Source organism: Eucalyptus grandis, chromosome 3, assembly GCF_016545825.1.
Source record: "Eucalyptus grandis isolate ANBG69807.140 chromosome 3, ASM1654582v1, whole genome shotgun sequence".
NCBI classification, from domain to species: Eukaryota; Viridiplantae; Streptophyta; class Magnoliopsida; order Myrtales; family Myrtaceae; genus Eucalyptus; species Eucalyptus grandis.
In genome coordinates this window covers 53,600,514-53,622,027 of record NC_052614.1, presented here as the reverse complement: position 1 = coordinate 53,622,027, position 21,514 = coordinate 53,600,514, and the positions used below count along the sequence as shown (strand labels likewise).

The 21,514-nt window shown below is 38.4% G+C and overlaps 1 protein-coding gene across 1 annotated transcript; it reads right to left on the bottom strand.

Moving 5' to 3' along the window:
* Positions 1–1,451: 1,451 nt before the first annotated feature.
* On the bottom strand, positions 1,452–19,638 carry LOC104437751 (helicase and polymerase-containing protein TEBICHI). The gene is made up of 27 exons (XM_039309786.1): positions 19,603–19,638; positions 18,812–18,880; positions 18,439–18,701; positions 17,926–18,151; positions 16,983–17,855; positions 16,169–16,233; positions 15,160–15,265; positions 14,852–15,052; positions 14,511–14,711; positions 13,768–13,929; positions 13,445–13,681; positions 13,145–13,357; positions 12,563–12,913; positions 12,249–12,401; positions 11,332–11,553; positions 10,477–10,695; positions 10,251–10,368; positions 7,867–9,056; positions 7,460–7,657; positions 6,687–6,946; positions 6,138–6,327; positions 5,934–6,041; positions 4,695–5,047; positions 3,375–3,483; positions 3,039–3,173; positions 2,189–2,285; positions 1,452–2,036 (listed from the first exon to the last, which is right to left on the bottom strand). Exons 1-27 carry the CDS (start codon positions 19,636–19,638, stop codon positions 1,939–1,941), a joined length of 6,453 nt encoding a protein of 2,150 aa, XP_039165720.1. The 3' UTR covers positions 1,452–1,938.
* Positions 19,639–21,514: the final 1,876 nt, after the last annotated feature.

The window sequence follows — 21,514 nt, the reverse complement described above, 5'->3', positions numbered from 1 at the left end:
AAAAATTAGAAGGAGAAAGAACATTAGGAATTAGCTGAAGAAACCTTACGAAGTATTTGCCTCAAAATTCCAGTTCCTCGTATGCTCCACCTGAGCTGAACATTTCCATGTCCGGTTGGGGAGGGAGCGTATATCCCATACCTCCAGCGACACAGTGAAGTCCACTTCCTGGATATATTATAAGCCACGCAAGCCAATTGTAAATCCTTTGAAAGGCATCATCAGAAGTATAGTCTCAAATGAAGCACACTGCAATGGGAGAAACCTCCATTAGAGTTTGAAAGTGGGTGTTCTCTCATAGCTGCTGAGTTTTACAACAACAAAAACAACCAAACATCCCAGCAAATAGGGTCGAATAGTGGGTTTTCTCTGATAACTATGGTATATCTTGCGTCAAGTTTCACGTGACATCCAAGTGTTAGAAATGTTATGGTCTCAATCCACATCAAGTCTTTAGCAGCCTCTTCTGACACACATCCCATCATAAGGTCAACTATTCTCACCAGATACGCACATTTTGATTCCTGTCTTTTCTCGCCACAAATCCAGTGAAGCATTGCTACCCACAAAAGATGTTTTTTCACTGACAAAAGGACATTTTCACTAGCTCACAATATTTAGATCCAGTTACATAATCATCACATGTGATTAGAATGCACTCCCAGGATCCAACTTTCATATATAAAACAGGAGTACCTGGAGGCAAAATTATGTTCTCTTTTCCTTCATTCTTTAATTTATTTTTTTCCTTCCCTTTTGAACTCTTGTCTGGGTGGGGTTGTTAATCATTTCTGGATTCTAATGGCTTGTCAAAGACAAGTTACGGAAAACTGCAGGCAATCAAACTGTGCTTCCCATACTGGCAACCAAAAGAAGATTGACGGAAGCAAACCTGCATGCAGATTCAGAGACAGATAGATCTCAATCTAAAGTTCTTCAGACACCAACTCCTCTGCTAGGCCATCCACAAAGCACCACTATTTTCTCCATGACAAATGATGCCTAAAAGGACATGCAAATGAAATCAGCTTCCGCTTCTATCCTGCTTAACAATGAGAATGATGCAAATGTCTTTAGGATAAAATTCTATAGTTGACAGCCCCAAGTGGTAAGGGCAAAAGACGACAAATCCATATTAATCCAGAGTGACGCATAGCTCTCTAGTTGAGTAAAACCAGGCTTTCTCTAAGCCAACTAATCATTGGTGTAAACGTGTTTCTTTCTAGTTCCAGTCCTTCCTTTGATCAATTGATGGCATTTGCTAAGGTGTCATTCCCACAAACTCAATGAATAAAGAATTAGGTTGCACGTGCGATACAGAGGGAGTGTATCATATTAATAGCAATTTCTTATATATAAGTGGGCAAAAGCTCAAAAATATAGGCTATCATGAACTGCTCATTACCTCACTGGAATTCTAGTCACTCTGCAAATTGGCATCCTTACAACCCATAACCAACTTGCCAGGACGTTTAGAATCATGCAATTTGGAGAAGCATCCCAACGCAGAATTAACCACCAATCTTCATTCTAGATGCACCCAATGCATTTAGCTGAGGACAGCATATTCTCCAGTGGTAGCTCCTGAACTTGCCTGCTTTGAAGGAGGAATTGTTAACCCCAGAAGGACTGTCTTAATGGGCCTCTCTGATGATGGAAAGAACGATATGCCTGGCCTATGAGCCAACTTTCCCCACTGGAGCATTCATGGTGCTCCCAAATAAGCAGGTCTTGTACTTAGAGACATTGACCTATGTCTCATTCTTGTCCATTGTCAGAATGTCCAGACATTTCTTGAACAGATAGAAGCTGATAGTGGAAAGTTCTGCCTTATTGATCAATTTATTGAAGTAGATAGACAACAAAGATCTTTTGTTACCTAGGAAGCCTTATTGATCAATTTATTGAAGTAGATAGACAATAAAGATCTTTTGTTACCTAAGAACCACCGACTACAACTTGCTCTGGATTTTCTGTACAAAAAGGCTCCAAAGAACCCCAAGTTCTCCCAACTTTCAATTTGACATTCAAAGGAACTGAAGAATGGAACATAAAATAATAATAAATCAAAACGGGCAAAAATGTATGGCATTGGCAAATGTACTTAAAAATAAGAACCAGCAGAGCGCACAGGATCCTGATTTGTTTTTCAAACTAATAATTAATCAAACATAAAGAAACAGATTACCTCGAAGTGAGACAGCATTTTCCATGCTCCTTTGCAGCAGTAGGGCAGCATCCTTTAGAACAGTAGGATCGACTTCAAGAACTAATTCATCATGGACCTGAAAAGCAACATTCATGATTAACTAAAACTCCATGTATCATGACTTACAGTATATGCTAGAGAAGAAACAGAGCGAAGACTCAACAATTCATTTTAGTCAGTAGCATGAATGAGTCGAGAGTAAGAAAGTTTAAGGAATGAAGAACAGTCCAAAATTTCAAAATTCACAGTCAGTAGCATGTCCTTCCATTGTTTCCTCAAACCTCAAATTATCTGATCTCGGCATCGGAAGAGGAGAAAAGAAAGATCTTGACAAAGCCCAAATACCTTTAGCGTAGCCTATCCTTTTCAGATTTAATCGGACTCACAATTTGTTTTATTGCTCACATTCTTACGCTTTGATGTCAAAACTTGATAGTTCATATGTATCGGCTTAATAAGCTCAATATATTTTCTAAAAAAGATAGATAGTCAAAGCCCGCTTCCAACATCAGAATTGTCCATACTCCATAATTATTAATAGACAAACTGCATTTAACATCTTTCTCTGAAAGAGAAAAGATAAAAGTGATTACAACGTTGTTATAAAAACTTTTAAGGCGTATTATAAATGAATACTGACTTTCCATACAAGTTTGTGGATTAAGTTAATCAAGCAAGTCAATCTAGGTAACTCACAGCCAGTATTAATGTTATGACCACAGAATTGTCACTCACTCATCTCAGGTCAGTCACATTTATCCTCCAAATACAGATGAAATGCAACTCAAGCTTTCAGAAAAAATATGAACATATAAACAGATAAAAAAACCTGCAACAGAATTCGACACTGGCCCTTCAGCATGTGAAAATTCGTCTCAGGCAGAAAGCTAGAGTCAAATTCAACTCCAAGTATTACTGAGTGAATATTCATCATTGCTATCTTGATTATGTCAGCCGCAGATCCCTAGAGTAAGAAAATTGTCAGAGAACCAGAACAGTTTCATATTAGAAGGGGGAAAAGGGCAGATAGACAGAAGAAGAAAAAGAATAGATTCTTTACCTGACAAATTGAATGAAAAGACAGTGAGAAACCATTATATGAATGCTTCTTTCCACGATTACAATGAAAAGAAATTAATGTATAGAGAGGGGTAGTATGCTATACCTGACAAATTGAATTTACAGCTTGCCTCTGAGCCTTTGATTTTTCTTTGCTATTTCCAAATTTTATTTTAGACAGGAAACGTTTTCTTCCCTTCAAAGTCTCCACATACCTAAAACAAACCATAGTTCAGAAAGTATATGGTTCACCTTACCAACCAAAGGTTTCAAACTTCAGAAAAATATCAAGGTGAGTATCATTACATCTACTGGTCAGTGGGGTGGAGACATTAAACCCACAAAGGAACCATTTTACTTTTCCTGAAATTACAATTACCAATCGAATGCACATTTTTTGAAATGGGATGCAAGGTATAATAAGTTCATTGCTGAAGACTGCCTAGTGACATTTGTTTACCAATATAAAGGTTAAGGGTTTATTTGGTAACATGCCAAACAGTGCATATTTCTATTCTTTTGTTCCCAAAAAAAAAAAAAAAAAAAAAAACGAAATTTGTTTGGTAACGTTTTTGTTTCTAGGAAGAAATTTGTTCCCAAGAGTATATTTGGAACAGAATCAAGAAATAAAAAAAAAAAATCGCTTCTTTATTCCCGGAAACAATTCTTGAATCAAGTCTTTTTATTTTCTTCTCTTTTCTTTTCTTCTTTCCCTTCTTCTTCTTCCTCTAGCCGGTCGCCAGCTCATACCAAATGCACTTCTATTCCTAGAATAGAAATTTTGTGCAGTTAATGGCCTCGCAACCGGTAAACTTGGCGAGGCTCAAGCCAACGAGGCTTGGCCTCGCCAGAGGTTGGCAACCGTCTAGAGGAAGAAGAAGAAAGGGAAAAAAACAAAAAAAAAAGAGAAAAATGTAAGGAAATTATTAGAAATTTAAAAAAAAAAAAAAAATTGAGAGTCATACCAAATGCACTTCTATTCCTAGAATAGAAATTTTATGCAGTTATAAAACGTCTTCAAATGCTTAAAAATTCGTCCAGAGAACAGAACAAGAAAAAACCATTTCTGAGCAAAAACTATTCCTAGAAACAAAGATGCTTACCAAACACACCCTAATATGTCAAGCCAAAACCATGCTCAAGTCTAGCAATCCTAATGGCCTTTTCTCTTTTTCATCTCCATAACCCCCAACCCCCAGCCCAATAAAAAAAAAAGGAAAATAAAAAAGAATAACTAAATAATAAATAATGAAAAAACAGAAACTTCTAAATTAGATGTAAAACCAGTTAGAAAGTGTAGACATTGGATCCAAATTCCAATTATAAACACTGTAGTTGTTGATTTATTGCCCATCTTGATTTTACTAACTTAAGAACAAAGACAGGGTCACGTGAAACAAACAGGAGAGAAGCAAGGTATCACTACCCTTTCTGACGGCAAGATGAGACTGCCTCACGAAGCCAAGAAGCAACACCAGGAAAGCTAGCTTTAAAGCTTTGAATTTTTTCTGTGGCTTCATCAGGGGTGCAATCCAATTGCTCAGCTAAGGTCTTAGCACCCATTCCATAAATAATGCCGTAGACCATACGTTTTGTTTGATCACGTTCCTGGGAGCTAACAGCATCTATTGTCTTCCCCGTCCATCGAGCTGCTATCATTTTAAAGACATCCCCATCAGGCTTGCTCAGCAGTTCAATCAGAAAAGCGTCTTCAGAGAAATGTGCCATCAACCGTAGTTCAATCTGAGAATAATCTGCAGTTAATAACAACCAGTTCTCCTGAAAAAGAAATCCCGGTAATATACGTAAGAGAGCTGTTTTCTCGGCTGCGAAACCCATTGTTAACCCCAAAAAAGATTCACGGAAAAATGCCAGGATGCTTGACCCACTAAGGCTAATCCTAGCACGCACAGAAATACATGTGCAGACACCCCTGCACATAGTAACCCCTGCACATAGTACACACAAACAAGGATATAAACTGCCACCAACCCAAAGAACATGATTCATGAACAACCACAAGGAAGTCTCTTTTGAGCTGTGTGTTGTGAAAGCTAACCCACCCCATCCCCTCCCCCAAAAAACACCATTTCAATCCTCTAACTTTGCAAAGACATTCTACAGCCTGCACAATGGTCTACGTTCCAGTTCTATAATCACACTGCTCCAGTCATAGAAACCTATTCGAACTTTAAAGTCACAGGTTTGGTATGTACTATACCACTAGCAATAATATCACCATAATACCTCTAGGCTCTACCAAGCAAAATTACTAGAATAGGGTCCCATGCAAAGTTGTATTGAGAAAAATTCATATCCAAATCAGGGAAACCTTTTCAAATTTGTTTTAGCATACAGCTTGTTGTGACGAAGGTAAACAAAGTTAAAGATTATACATGGAGTTTGCATCATTTGATGACTTTTTAATGTAAAGTATGCCAAAATACATTCAACATTTGTATTACCATGGTTATCGACATCGAAATTACAGCATCCACTCAAATATTTTCTTCAATGTACAAAATTAGTAATTATGAAAACAACAATTTTCAAGACAGAATCTGCTTTGGAGATTATGGAAGTAGTGCTATGATGCATAGAGAAAGATACATCTATCTAACCATGATGAAAGCACCTTACATGAACTTAGCTTAATAGGCAATACCTGAGTCGGGATGATGAACTCTCGAGCATTGATCCTGTGATGATCCGCACCATCTTCAACTGCAGTCTTATCTGTATTCATCTTGAATTCAACCATATGCTCAACACACTGCCCAATTTAGTTTTGATCAATGTCCCCATCCAACAAGAAAAAAGATTATCATGATAGGAGCGAATAAAGATTAAGCTAAAACAAAACCCAGACCTGAAGATTAGGCTCTTCCATTGATAGCCGTCCAGTTGCTGTTGACGTCTGTAGCCAGTGGCCATGGAGTGTGTACTTCTGAGTACTTGTAGAAAGCCTGGAAAGGGAACAAATTGATCCAAGCGTACAGTTCCGAAGCTTCGCCAACGTTCTATGCTCTTTGATGATGGGAATAATAGGATGCTCATTCCTAAGTAAATCAATAATCATTCTATCATGTAATTGTTCAGCACAACACTAGAATACTTATAAGACAGTCTGAAGGAAAACTTTAAAAATGCACCCAAGCATCACATTAACTAAATATGGAATGAGAGTCAAAGAATGGAAGAGCAAGTCATCAGCAATGCAAGCAGAGGACTAGTAACCACATCCTACAAGTGGTTTACTACACCACCAGTACAATGCAAAAATATGTCTTCACTATAGCTAATGACACTAGTAGTACACAAACAAGCATAAAACAAAGTAAAGTATAATTCTCCACACAATTTCAAGATCAGATAGATATGAAAGAAAGCAAAGGTAATTTTTTTTCCATTGTAATACCTTAATAAATCCAAACAGTGCTTGTCCGTACTTGGATGTTGTTTTCCTTTCCCACTTACTTCGGGTACAGGCAATTTTAGATGTCTATAGAGGACATTTGCAATATCTGCAGCTGCATAGAGTGAGAATGTAACCCCAGCCAGTCTATAAGCTTCCTTCTCAAGATGCCTTAACTTTTGCCCCAAAATATTATGTGCCTGAAGGCACCCCTCCAGATCAACACCTATTCCCCAGAGCTCCATGTCTGCAAGAACTTTAACCTGAAAACACAAGCATCAAACAAGTGTCAAAAGATCCAAAGAAGATTGTTGCAACTAGTGAGATGAGAATCATTGCCACAGATAACTCTTTATCCCAAGAAAGACACCACTCAACAATCTTAAGCTCTAAAGAAACATCAATTTAGGAGCAACACATAGAAAACAATGGAGAACCAACATATCTGACATTCAATATTATGACTTAATCAAACCAAGCTAAAAGCAGGCAGCGACCCATTTAAACAATCATCAAATGTTTGATGTTAGGTTTTATTTTAATCAAGTTATTGGGCTACCCAACCATAGATTACCTCCCTTTCCCAACTTCACTCCTTGATGAATGTAATTCGCCTCAATTTCTTGTTGTCATAATGTAAGCACTTGGCAACGCAATTGGTTGCTTCGTCCTTACACCTTTCTTTTAGCCATCTAGACTATGATAATTTTTAAGTCTTAAGTTGCAAATCTACATTTTATCTTGAACATTCATGCGTGATGCAATGCAAAACTTACCAGTGGAACTTCAATCATCATAAGTGGTTCGAACAGCTCTTCATCAATAAGTAATTTCCACAGAACAGAACGTAGTGATCTCGTCTGCGCCACCCGTCGACAGCAACCATCATGTGCAGATTTTCTCATTTGATTCTTCCACCTGCCACAACGATGAGCAGCTGCGGCCACCTCACTTGGTAACCTTTTCTTGACTTCCTGTTTTACAATCAAAACAACTTCAGATGTGAATTTTTTAAAATAAAAATCCATACAAGAGATCTCATGACATATTTCAGCAGTCTCAAAGAGAGCTTTCCTGGGGCAAGATGAAAAAAATCATTACGTTGGTATTTATACTATATCTCTGGTTTAGAAGTCCTACAGGATACAAAGCTCAATAATGTGAAAATGGGTCCTCTTACTACCTTTTCCAGGTTTGGACAAGAGCTTCTCTCCTCATCAGGCCACAAAATCCATGCTACAACACAAATATCAATTCCATCATTCACATCAACAGGTGGCAACACCAAGTATGAGTTATCTATAATTTCAGGACCCATATCTTTCCCTGCAAGATATGGACGACTAATTCTCTGTATAGAAACTGCAGAATTCCTGAAAACCTGAATCTGAACTTTCAAATTCCACGTAAATTTTCGGACAGATCTTTTTCCCATTATACCACAGATCCTATTCCACCGTATTTTGATGCTTTCCAACCGAGCATGCTGAAGTGAACTTTCATTTGCAGTAGATGATGTTGATAAGTAACTGCTTTTTGTCTCAATGGTCCTCATTAGATCCTTGGGAAGATTAACATAGTATACTGGTGAATTTTCCCAACATACTGCTAAACCACATATCTCAAATTGCACCACAGAATTCACCTCTTTCCGTTTAGCATAGTGGATATCAAAATAAAATTCATTGGTAGCATCCCAAAGATCCAAGAAAGCATCAATTCCACCTGGAGTATTAGCTGCAGTAACAGGGCCTTTATCTGAGCAATCTTTATTTTGCACACTGCTTGTCGGTATCTGAACACCATGATCAACATGAGCATCAGTTCCAACAGAATTTTGGTTTTTGTCACCATAACTCTCTACTAGTATGGAGGGAGTTGTATCAGCATCTTTTCCACAAATGGTTGCAACATTAGGCTCATCACCAACTGCTACAGGCTTTTCAGCCGGGAAGGGAGGCAAATTAGCAGCATGATAATTTGCAAGTCCACTAGTTAACATCACAGTCTCTGAAGCGTTAGATCCCACAAATGACTTTGTCTCCAACATCTCCCTTTGAGTTTCTGCAATTGTATCAGATTTCTTGCTCTCCCCAACAATTGCCACAGGCAGGACATGCTCGGCAGATTTCACACCTGACGTATTATTAGTGCTTTTTACCCCAGAGGACATTCTCATGTGCCCTTGTCCCATGTGATCTCCCATCATAGTCGGCACAGGTCGAGAAAATTGCGTGATGTCTAACCCAAGAGACTGGAAGGCAGAGAAGGCAGCAATTCTTGCCTCCTCGGCTTTATCTAGAACAATCTTGCGTGCCCCATTCTTTATTTTTTTAGCAACTCCTAATTGTAAGCGCCTTTGTGCTGAGCTTTCTGTTCATTTATAATAGATACAATCAGCACTAACAAACAGAAAGAGAAGTCCAAGTATCTACAATATATAAAAGCGGGATATTTTTGTCCACAACAAACACAACATTTGACTTTCAAAAAGAAAACAAGAATCAAACAAAATAAAAGAGATTAACTACATTAATCATGCTGTACGTTTCATCACATGATAAAGTACATAAGCCCAAAGCAGACGAATGCCGCGGTGCTATATTCATAGAAGCATCAGTCCTCTCCTCTTCCACTCCAACAAGCAAGCTTGCTCTATGTGCATTCAGAGGATTTTTCTATATACACCATTCCCTTGTGTGATGGATCACATTTTCACTTATAAATATTCAAGGAAGGATGCACACGGGAAAAAAATACCAAGTATATGAGCAACTAAACTTGCACATAACCCTAAATATATATAATAGTCAAATTGCAATTTTCCATCAGTAAAGACGCAATCACATATCAGCGATAATGTATCTATCCAGACAATATTCGAGAGATTAGAAAAAATTGTGTGCTGGCATTTCTCATTTTCATAGGTACAATTGGATTGTTTAAAATAGAGCTCCTCAATCCCTCCACTTTTATTCCAAAGATGGGAAAGAGTTTCATTTGGCCCCCGGAAGTTTTCTCTCTAGTCCTTCCCTTCAAATTTTCTCTCCTTTTTAGAAAGAGATAAAACAATAATTCCTCCCTTTCTTTCCCTCCTTCAACTCGCCTCTCTCTTTTCACTCTCTCTAACATGGACTGAGAGTCTAAAAGGACACAGTGATCCAAACTTCCTGCACATCCATGGCACAGGCAAACCCCATAATTTGTAGCAGTTGCATCAGAACATTTTTTTCAAGGCTAAAAGCAAAGCCAACTACATAATGGCAATGTAACAAGTAGAGAATGAGATTCAATCAACATGCTTTGTATCTTTCATTTGATGATTAGCACACAGGTTGCATGCATCAACTCATTTTCGTGACCTAATTATGCAAAAGCGATGAACATCCAAATCAAATCCAGCGGCCCATAATAAATATTCAAACAGAGACTCCATCAAATGAGATAAATGCTGTGCGCATGCAGTGATGCACCATTTATTCTATGATCAACCCAAATTTTCTAGAGGAAGCATAGCTTCATTGTCCAACCCATCTAAAAGAAGTCCATAATTATCCACATTCTTACCTTCAGCAGCCCATGAAGAATATTCAAACAGAGCTTTTACTATTTCAGAAGTGGAAGCCTCTGCAATTGCTAAAGGTGTACGCAGGCCAGCTTTATACAGTACTCTAGCTCGAGATCCCTAAAGTTGGAAGCAGTTGTCAAAACCAGGATTAATTGAAACTGGCACAGAGGCATTCCACCATTGACCATCACGAGAAAAGTACTTGCCAACATGACGTATACTTGCCTTAACATATGGGATGTTCGTAAGCTCTACAATCTCTGCTCTGACTCCAAAAGAGACACGATTTTGGAACTTGCCAACCAAGCCCTCTAGATCATGCCATCCAAGCCGCTCACAGAATACAGAAACCATTGAAGCAAATCGACCTGCATTTTCTTGTAAAGCTTGAACCATTCCTCGGGCCACTTTATACGCTTCACAAACTTCAGCCACAGGAGCTTCCTTTACCACAAGACTTAGATCATTATTTAAAGCTTCAACATCTAAGCACTTGTGCACAGTGAATTGCATATTACATACAAAATGCAGTCAGACTATTGATGGAAACTGCACATATGCTGTTGGCTTATACACTATCAATCACGTGTTAAACAGGTATTACTAGAAATCTTCATAATGTTTCAGGTGCACATGGCACTAACAGCACAGTAAGCAACTATAAAGAAAACAATCATCTTTACCAGATAAATCACAGTCATGTCTATCTCCAAGATCATTATCTAAATTATGAATGAGCACTGAAGTATGTCAACATGTTAATACGAGCATACTCATGAAATGGGGACAAAAATCAAACACATGACTTCACATTGAATTAACAGAGTACGGCCAGCTGGTCCTCGGAGCACATTGTGCTTCAAGGTTATACAGTAAGGCAGGACCATTGAATTAGCTGTTTTATATCCTCAGACATGCTGCAATTACTAGCATTCACTTTCAGCAACTTCTAAAGGCAAAGACCCCTCAACTATTTACCAGTCCTCGAATGATAGTCATCACAGTGCTTGAAAGGATAAGTATGAATTACGGGTTGAAACATGTCATGATACTGAGAGAAGGCAAGCACGAGATCTATACCTGCACTAATCTTGCCAAAATGAGAGCAACATAAAATCGTTTACACACTCGAAATGCTTTCTCATCTGGAGGCACATGGTTGTTTGAGATTCCGGACTGCTTTTGCAATTTACAATGTGATCCTTTTGTATTATCCCTCCATCTGCCTACGGTGCGCATAGGAGCACCATGTGCCATACGCATCAAGAAGGGTTCAGACACTCCAACTCGATTCCCAACTGACTGCACCTCACACATTTTAAGGTAAGTTAAATGCATGCACAGATCTTTGATTGTGGAATATTTAGGCACAAGAGTATAAAAAACCAACTTTCACAGATGTTGCTGAAAGCATAATGGGAATATGCAGGTGAAAGGAAGGGATTATGGCTATCCGGCCATATGTGCCTATGCATTTGCAGAATATCAATTCCAGCTATCAGAAAGCCATCAAGCTTGATTATACAAATGACACTTCTTATGATGGACGTTGAGGTAACTGGAGGAAGAGAAGTCTAAAAAGGCAATCCGATTAATCATAATCAATAACTTAAATTGTTATAGGTACATTTTCCTTGCCTTCCCTATTTGATTTACATAGGTGAATATAGGGACCAAAGGTAAAAAACACTCATATTCAACATCATCGGCATCATAAAACACCATTTATTCTGCCAAAAAAGAGTGAGTCATCCACATAAAATAACTAAAATATTTGAAATCTCCCAGAACAAATGAACTAAATATGCATGGGCTGAACAAACTATCATAAGGATCTTGGGTAAACTAATAAATACTTGCCACTATCTTGCCCCAAACACCAGTAGAGGCCCAAAGCCTCAGTCATATAACCTCCGAACACAAGCCAAGAGATCTCTATGCAACAGACTAATATTTAATGCCAACTGCCAAGAACTAGTTAAAATGATAACAAGTACCTGATCCAGAGCAGACAATTCCATGAACCTCTGATAGTAAAGTTCCCAATCTGGCTCAACATCAACATTGGTTGGGGTAACTAAATAAACTAAATGTAGATCAGATGCAAGCACAAATCCTTCTCTAGCTCTGGAAAGATCCTCCAGTACAATCTGTGAAACAAGCAGTCATTACATTCCATGAAGTACATTGTAATAGCAGTCCACCCGTCATTCCCTCATCCAAAGTATGAGTACCTAAATCTATAGAACTTTTCAAGACTGATGCATCAACTGAAAATGTGACTAATGTGATCAAGAAGCAAAAGCTTTACCAGTGAGTCATCTGGTGAGAGAGAACTTCCAAAAGCAGCACGCCCAAGAGGAGTTGTACTGTATAACTTGGTTTCCTCATTCCATTCAAGAAACTTTTTGTGACACAACCATCGGAGAGAATCCTGTGCTGATTTAACCACTTCTTGAAATGGTTTTGTAGAATTGAGAAGGGTACACCTGACATATCGATTGATATCATTAGCAGTTTGAACTATCCCACCAGCAACAACTTCTAAGATTGCATGAGTCATTCCATTTTTGTCCTCAGATAGACAAGAGCTCAATGGTGGACAGCTTTCATTCAGAAGGGCAACAATTCTTTTAACCTCTTCCGATCTGCAAATAAGGATCTGCACAAATGTAAATATTTCTATCAGAGATAAAATTTTCATGAATTAGGATGACAAAGGCACTATTTACTTCAGAGATGGAAAAGGCTTCAAAAAAAAAAATTATGGGCCACGGTATGTCATTGTGCGAAATGTAAACCCCATGAATTAAATACTTCAAGTATAAACTAATAGAAATTCAATATATTTACATTTCGAATAAAGAGATGCGATTAAAAAGGAACACCATACACTTTCACCCTTGGTATCTATACCAGTCCGACCAGCTCGACCAGCCATCTGCTTGTACCTAGTCCCATCGATAAAATCACAGCCAATTCTGGGTTGCCGGAAAATGACCCTCCTGGCTGGAAGGTTGACCCCAGCAGCTAAGGTAGATGTGGCAGTCAAGACACGCAGAAGGCCTCTCCGGTAACAGGTCTCAACTATCTCTCTTTCTTCAACCTTTATATAGCATAGCCATTAGGCATTCTCGGCTATAGAACAGTGCAATAATCACAACAATAGAAAAAGAAGAGTATGCAAGCATACCGTAAGGCCAGCATGGTGGTAAGCAACACCAGAAGGAAGAGTCTCTTCTAATATAGGGTCCAATCCAGCAGGGCTCCTTCTCAAGGCATCTATAGCGGAAGCAACATCAGTAAACCCATCAGAATTCAGAAGATTGACAGAGAACTTCTGCAGAAACTTGGCGACATGTCTTGCAGTTGATTCACAGCCTTTACGACTTGAGCAAAATATTAAGACTGAATGACCTTCTTGAACAACCTGAAATATGTTCACAATCCATCTTATCAAGTTCATTCCCTATGCATGTACATGTTAAGTAAAAGGGGAAGCAAGTATTTTCCAACCTCATTGCAAAGTTCTACAATGTGATCTGGATCTTTACCACCAAGCTCAGCTGCTTTTGAAATTGTTCTGATTATGTCCATCTTCTTGTTATAAATGGTATTCCGTACCTTAATAAATTCCTCCAATGGAACTGGTCGAAAGTCCGTCTGGTATAATGCAGCCTGAAGACAAATTTCCAAAACTGATATTTGTGAAACAAGAGCCAAGACAATCAACAACATGGACATAAACAGCTACTTACTTATTGCGCTAAACTGCTAGTGTGCAAAATTGAAATTCTTAAATTTTTGCAGCAGCACATCATCAACAAAACAGATGCACTTGCATTAGAAACAGTCCATACATGTAAATGCAACAAAAAAGGGAGGAAATTATGCCATATACTCTTAGAAGGGTAATAAATAACTCTCTATCTAACTCCTTTGCTAGTAACAGGAATATGACCCCTATGATTCACAAACAATATATATTGTAGAAAAATGTACAAATGCTAGCTAAGAATTCTAAATTGACTAATGTTCACCAGTCCTAGGCTTTCTCTACCACCAGATCTGTGTCAGGCAATTGAACCAACAGCAGAGCCACAAATTAACAACTGACTTGAAGTAATTCTTAGCATCGCCATCAGTCGTGTCTGTCATGGTAATAAAGACCAAGGGCCTGATAAATGAAGCAAGGCTTCATTCTAATTAAGTCAGCTAATTGGACAACAGAAAGGCCGAGGGAGCTCAATTCTGCTTACCTGAAGCCAATCGGCAACTGCTGCCACATTTGGCATAGTCGCACTCATACCCACAATTTGCAATCCGCGAGCAGGGTCAGCTTTACCACTGCTAGTATTTGAGCTTTCTCCGCTGCTTGAGTCAGAGTTGCCTTCACCAGCAGCATAGCGGAGCTTTGTCAACATAAGTTCCAAAAGATAACCCCTGCTTTGGTCACCAACCTGTCAGTGTTACAGCACCAATTTAAGAATCCAGAAGGGAAAAAGGACCTCTAAAAGATGGACAAAAGACGTCCAATATATATATACTACAGAAGATTTTTATCAGGGTATTCCAACTTAACAATCAAACTGGCACACACCATATGCAGTTCATCTATAACCACAATTCCAATTTCTGATAGACGACCCTCCTCCAGCAGCCTATTTAACAAGGAATTCGCCTTTTCTATAGTGCAAACAGCCACTGAAGTGTCCTTAGGAAGTGTTCCACCACCTTGACTTCCATAGTAACTTCGCACATGCCTACCTAGTGGTTCCAAAAGGGCTTCAAGGTGTTCTGCCTACGCAAACATAATCAACAAAAGCTCAGTATAGAGAATAATAAAGAAAAGAAAAAGAAGGGAAAATAAAAACAAGAATAATAGAAGAAAGAACCGAGAATAAGTACCTTCTCTGTACAAATAGAAACATAAGGAAGAACTAGTAGTGCGATTTTCCCAGTTGACAAGACTCTTCGCAACATCAAAATTTCAGCAACAAAACTTTTACCAGCACTGTTCCAAAAGGAAACACTGATCAGCAATATTATGGAGGTATGAGAAAAAGGTCGAATGCCTAACAAGAGTAGATGTTCCTTCCTTCCTTACTTAATAAAGGTCTAGCACTACACTGAGTCATAGAAATTAAACTATCTGCTTAGCCAATCCTCTCTAGAAGAAGGAACATATTAACATGGAGAGAGAAAATATTACATATGTAAAGCATGTTCACAAGCTTAAGTTAATGCATTGCCAGTCTAACAAGGTCACACCTCAAACTTATTTAAGGATAAAGCTCCTATAGTAAGCTGTGCTTTTTGTCTATATTAATACAGTGTAAATAAAAGTGGCCCCAAGTTATGCTGTTTATCTCATCACACTTGGAGGAAATGAAGGTCTTCTATCCAGCAAAGTAAAATGAAAAGCCTTTTTTAATATTAGATAGATAGGAAAGAGAGAGAAGTCAAATACATATAGAAACATGAAAGACAATGGAATTGACCACTGAAGGAAGTTGGGCTTTTGAATTTAGCATGTTGCTCTCTCGCATGATCATGCAAACCAAACTTCACTGCATGTGTGCATGTGTGTTGTACAATAAAATATAGACGAGGGCCACATCAGACATTTTCTGTCAATGGACACAATTAGCCATAGTTCACCAGTCACAAAGTCAAGATTTTAACCTTTATCTGACTATTGGCATTTTCAACAGCCAATCAAATGCCATAGTCTATACAAATTGTAACAGGACAACATTGCATCCTCATGTAACATGCTGATGTAATTGAAGTACACATGAAATGCTATCTAAATACACATTAAATTCACATAAGACACGCAATCATATGTGTGTATCGTTTTAAGAAAAGCTTCCAAGTTTAACAAGCAAGACAGCAGCTTATTCTGAATCAATACCTCGTAGATGCACAATAAACAAGATTCTTTCTCTGCAACACACCCTCAACCTGAAGGCAGTCAACCTGAAAAAGAAAGCGAAAGCATAATTTTTCCTCCATAAACGGAAAGATAGCACTATAGCAGATTACTACAGCATCGGGTTGAGCAATACAGTCCTTAACCCACTAATCTCTTTAGCAACCAGCACAAATCAAACATATGCTAACAAAAGTTTAGTTATAACTTTGATGCTGGTTTTTAAATCCCTGGAAAAATTCCAAAAATATGATATCCAGTTATTTATCTAGTAAGTTACTGCACAAGAGTATTTCCTAAAAGGGCTAGATAACATTGTTGCCACAACTGATGTAACAAAATAACTTAGACTTTTCCCAACATCACAACGCGAAAACCACTCAGAATTAAAACCAAGCCTTTTGCTCCGACTAAGATTTTGGCCAAGCAACCGTTTGTCAGTTGTGTATCTCATGCTATTGTGAGCCATTGAGCTTATATAGTCCATAAAATATGCAACCTCTCTGTCAAAAAAAATAAAGAACCTCCCTGCCCAAAAAAAGCCTTAACATGATATACACAGCATCCCCCACAGCAACTCATTGAAATAATATCCTTATGTCTAATTGGTCTGCACACCATATATCACATCAGGAAAGTCAAATTCAATTAGGATGGTAGATTATAGATAATGCTGACACTCAACTATGCCCCACATATGCAAAATCTAGTCCAGATCTAAATAGCAAAATCCTATCAATTCATCCATAACACCACTGCAATAGCAAGCTAAGGATGGCATGTGTTGCGAAGATACCTGCCACTGGTATAACCTGAGTATTCCTTTCTTCCTATATAAGCTGCTTATTGCAGGAGGAAGCCAATTGCTAATGTCAAGAATATCTTTGTTGTGCATACTACTTGGAGTACAAGCTTCACCATTTCGATGATCAGCAGACAAATCCTTCAGATGATACATTGGCGAATCAGATTTGGAGCTGTCATCTTGACTAAATAAATCTGCTTTTCTTTTCATTAATGTGTACGATGGATCCATTGGTTGATTCTTACGAATCTCTTCTATCTTCTGTCCATTGCTACAGCGAGCTAACATACTTGTACTCCGAAGACCTTTCGGACCTACAGATTCACAATCAGGCTGATTGTCATCCCTGCAGGTTACAGCTGTCGAAGACTGTGGATCAGAACTATTGACAATGACTTTATCCAAGTTCTTGTCCTCGCAAGAAAAGTCAAAATGCTTGACTGGCAAAGGGGAGACTTTTTTCACAGAGCCTGGTGTGTGCTTCTCTACTGATTCTGATGTAATAGTTTTCTTACAGTAGACTCTGTTGCTCCTATCATGTAGTGTTCCCTTGTTCTCCTCATGATCTGATCTGTCCAGTCGACAGACTTTTTCCACGAGGTGATCTTCCTTAAAAGCTTCAGAAATAGAATGGTTTGCAGGAGCACAAAAACCATCAGCAAGCTTAATTGCTTCACTCCAAAATGCTTCGCCAGGGGAAAACATAGAGCTTCCAGATGTTGAACTAGGGGTCTTATTGGCAGAGGGATTTACAACAAGTGAGACAGGTGTGGAGCACCCAATCACACCTATAGTTGATGGAGGTGCTTGTTTGCATTTCTTCGAGCTTGCTTGAAGCTCAATGAGATTGTCCACAACAGGTTCCTATCAAATTGAAGACGTGAACAAGCAATGGTTGTTGAAAAAATGTCTTTCAAATTGAGTTTATTGTTACCTCTTTAAAAGAATCGCATGCATGTTTCCTGGTTTCAGAAACTGAACATGGAACCCTTTCTAACGTAGCCTTTCCTTTGTGGAAACTGTAATCATCAGCTACTTGTGATTGACCAGTCATTTGAAACCTCTTATTGGATCTCTGTGATTCCTTATCAAGTTTAGATGGGTTATCGCGTCTCTTAACATTAGAAATTCCATCTGCTGGTAACCTTGATTGGATTTCACTGTGTATAGGCACAGAAATTTCAGGAGGAGTAAAAAGGGAAAAGAAAATTAAAATACCTGTCCTGATGCACCAGAACAGAAGAAAATTTTGCTGACATTTCTAATCAACAGATCTAAATGTCCAAACAAACACTTCAATAGGAGGGAAATGTAAACTTGTGGCAAACAAGAATGACACCGTGTTTCTAAAATCCAGAATGAGATGAAACTTTGTAAAATTCCTAATCATCAGAGTATTAAAGATGGACCAAGAAAAAGATTAGTCTATCCATAAACATGCCGGTACCTGCAGTATAATGACAAGAAATCATTGGCAAACTGTTTAAGTTCCGAGTTTTCTGTGCCATTTGCAGGCAAGAGGCAATCTTTTGTAGTAGCATCAGCCACAGCATGCTCCAGCTCAGATGAACTGTGAGATGCTTCCTTCTGAGCAGCTTCCTCGGCCTTAGGCAGTTCAGCAGATAACTGTACTTGCTTATTTTCAGGCTTCAAGTTTTTCTCCGCATTCTGCAACAGATTCCGCTTAACTGAACCATGACCCCTGATGAATAATCACTAACCATATGCAAGGGCTTGGCAACATGACCACCTTCCTGAGAGGTCCTCAAGTAGTTGTCTAAGGTGCCTTTGGCACTAGGCGACCCTCCAAGAGGGGCTACCTCATTATTTTCGGCCCTCCGTGATTTTGGATGAGGAGAGGAGGATTTCCTTTTCTTCGAGGCGAAAAACTGTTGAAGCAACAATAACCACAAATCGTGTCATTTTAAGCTCTCCACATAACAAATCGTGTCATTTTAAGCTCTCCACATAACAAATTGAATTGCTTATTATTCCCTGTATGGGGCGAGTTCAAGTCTCATTGCATACTTGTAAAGAACTATCAGTACCGTCTCTACCAGTGTCAGAAAGTACATAATAATAATTTGCAATGCTTTCTTGACATTGTGATTTTAGCTGGTTTGACATGTTTTAAAAATCCTTTTAATTTCTATAACCAATTCTCTCAGAGCAGAAATGGCATGATGCACCAAACCAAACCTTTTTTTTGCCCCCTTTTCCATAATTCGACTCTTTTATGGGATAGTCACGCGTGGATGATGCTCATAAACAAAATTTGGATTCAATATGATGAAAACTCCTTTCTTGAATTAAATTCTCCTCAAAATGGAGTACCCAAGAAAGCAAAACGATTCAGCCAAATGCCACATAAGCTTGGGATGAATCCCAAGCCAACCGGGCAATTTCAAATGCTCTCTACGCAGCTGCGGAAAAACAGAGAGGGAAAAAGAAAACGCCTTTCCTCAGTGGAAAACGCCAAGAGCAGCTACCCATTGTCCATTTCTCTATAAAAAACTGAACTGCGCGAAAAATTTCTGCAAATCCAATCGAATGCTTCGTCTGCATCCTACTCCGATTCAAACACGTCGCGAGAAGGAATGACAACGAATACCTGGTCTATGCGATCCCGAGGCGAACCGGACGCCATCGCCGCACGCGGACACGCGACCTCGCCGGCCTGAGGAACCCTCGAATCCGGACGGAGGGAGATCCCTGAAACGGCGCCGCTCGGGTGCTCCAGACCTTCCGCCGCGAGCAAGCGAAAGCCGAGCGCTGCGACTGTTGCAGTTTCAGTTGGGTGATGGAACAGGAGAGAGAGAGAGAGGGAGGAGAGACGGAGGGTTCGGCAAAATTCAAAAGAGTGGGGGCAAATATTTTTTTTGCTGTCGTGCCCTTGGATTTTGTACTATTTCTAGTTTCTAGTTTCTCCTGGCTTTTTTTTAATCGAAATTTAGAATAGGGCTCATCAGATTCTTGGCCCAAGTACCACACATGCTCGAAACTAATTTGACGTAAATGATTTCAAACTTCTTGGCAACTACACATAAATTATGCCAATAATCGACGTGAATATGACGCAATCGATGCGAATATGACGCACACAATATGAATTTTTACTCTAATTCAAAGTTGCTAATCGAGCAAGTGGTTCCTGCTAAAAAGATTAAGGTCTACAAGCCAATTTATTGATAGCAATCAAACTAGAAAAGTTCCCAATTTGTAAAACAAGTTACTCGCATTTGAATTTATTAAAATTTATTTCAATATATATTAAAAAATAGAAATCATTAAAGTGAGATTATGTTTGATTCAACTTTCTCAATAAGTTTTCAACTTTCAAAATTCCTTGGAAAATGTTTGGGTGGTTCGCAAGCCTTCCCAAGGTGCTTTCGGCCAAATGCTAAAAGGGACCAACTTTAGTCTTTCAACATTTGGCCGAACTATTTTTTTCTTTCAAAGTTACCCTCACTAGTTTTTAAATTTTTCGATTTTGCCTCTCATTATTGTTCATCCTCTTCAAGCAAGGGCAATCAGGCCAACAAGGGGCAACATGGTTGTGGGACCTCAAGCCTCGTCAATTGGGGTCACGCAACCCTCATTGAGAGCCACACAACCTTGGGCAACGACGACCAACAACAGATTTGACTCACCAATGGCCTAAGCCCTATGCCGAAACTAACGATGAATTTGATAAATTTTAATAAATAAATAAATAATTTTAACTCAAAAGCTCTTCGCCAAAAGAAAAATTGCCAAACACTACTTATGGTTCACCAACTTAAGGCATGCCCAAATAGACTTTTATTTATTTTTATCAATATAAATCTTCCTCCGGATGCATTTTAATTTCCTTTTTATTTCAAAGCAGCTAGAGGTTTCTTAATATATTAATATCAGATTATAGATTTAAATATGATTTTTTTCCTAATCTTTCGAAATTTGTATGATATTTTACATTTTGATAGAAAAGTAAAATATTCTTCTTCTTTTCCTTTAAAACAAGCAGAAACGGACACGCCCTTGATAAACTTCTTTTTGCTTTAAAAGATACTAAAGTTATAAGAAAAAGAAAAGTTACTTTAAAATTCTCACAGGTTTAGTGACTTTTTAAGTTTGAACGCGACGCTAAAATTATTAACAATTAATTAATTTTAATTATGGCTATTTAAGTTTTTTAATTGACAAAGACAAATTTAAAAGATATTAGTGGGCCATTGAAGTAACTCATTAGCAATCAAAATTACTTGAAAATTGGTAAAACATAATGATTGTTTCGCTTTTTTCGAAAAGTGCCGTCGATGGAAGTCAGTTTATCCATGCTCAATATTTCACTCATACAAATCTAAAAGGGTGAGTCGCCAGCAGAGCACCCTGCAAATTTTGTAATAGTACTCAATTTTATCGATTTTCATTCATCATTTTGGTACTATAGTGCATAGAAAGACTTTTTAATTATTCTTGATTGAGGATGCATTTATTTCATAGAAGACTCAAGCTTTCAAAAACATCTTCCAAAAAATAGT

Coding starts and splice junctions, on each gene's coding strand:
- LOC104437751 (XM_039309786.1), bottom strand. CDS start 19,638: ATGGCGTCCGGTTCGCCTCGGGATCGCATAGACCAG. Junction 14,712..14,851: donor TTATAGATGAACTGCATATG/GTGTGTGCCAGT, acceptor TAACACTGACAG/GTTGGTGACCAAAGCAGGGG. Junction 13,358..13,444: donor ACCACCATGCTGGCCTTACG/GTATGCTTGCAT, acceptor TGCTATATAAAG/GTTGAAGAAAGAGAGATAGT.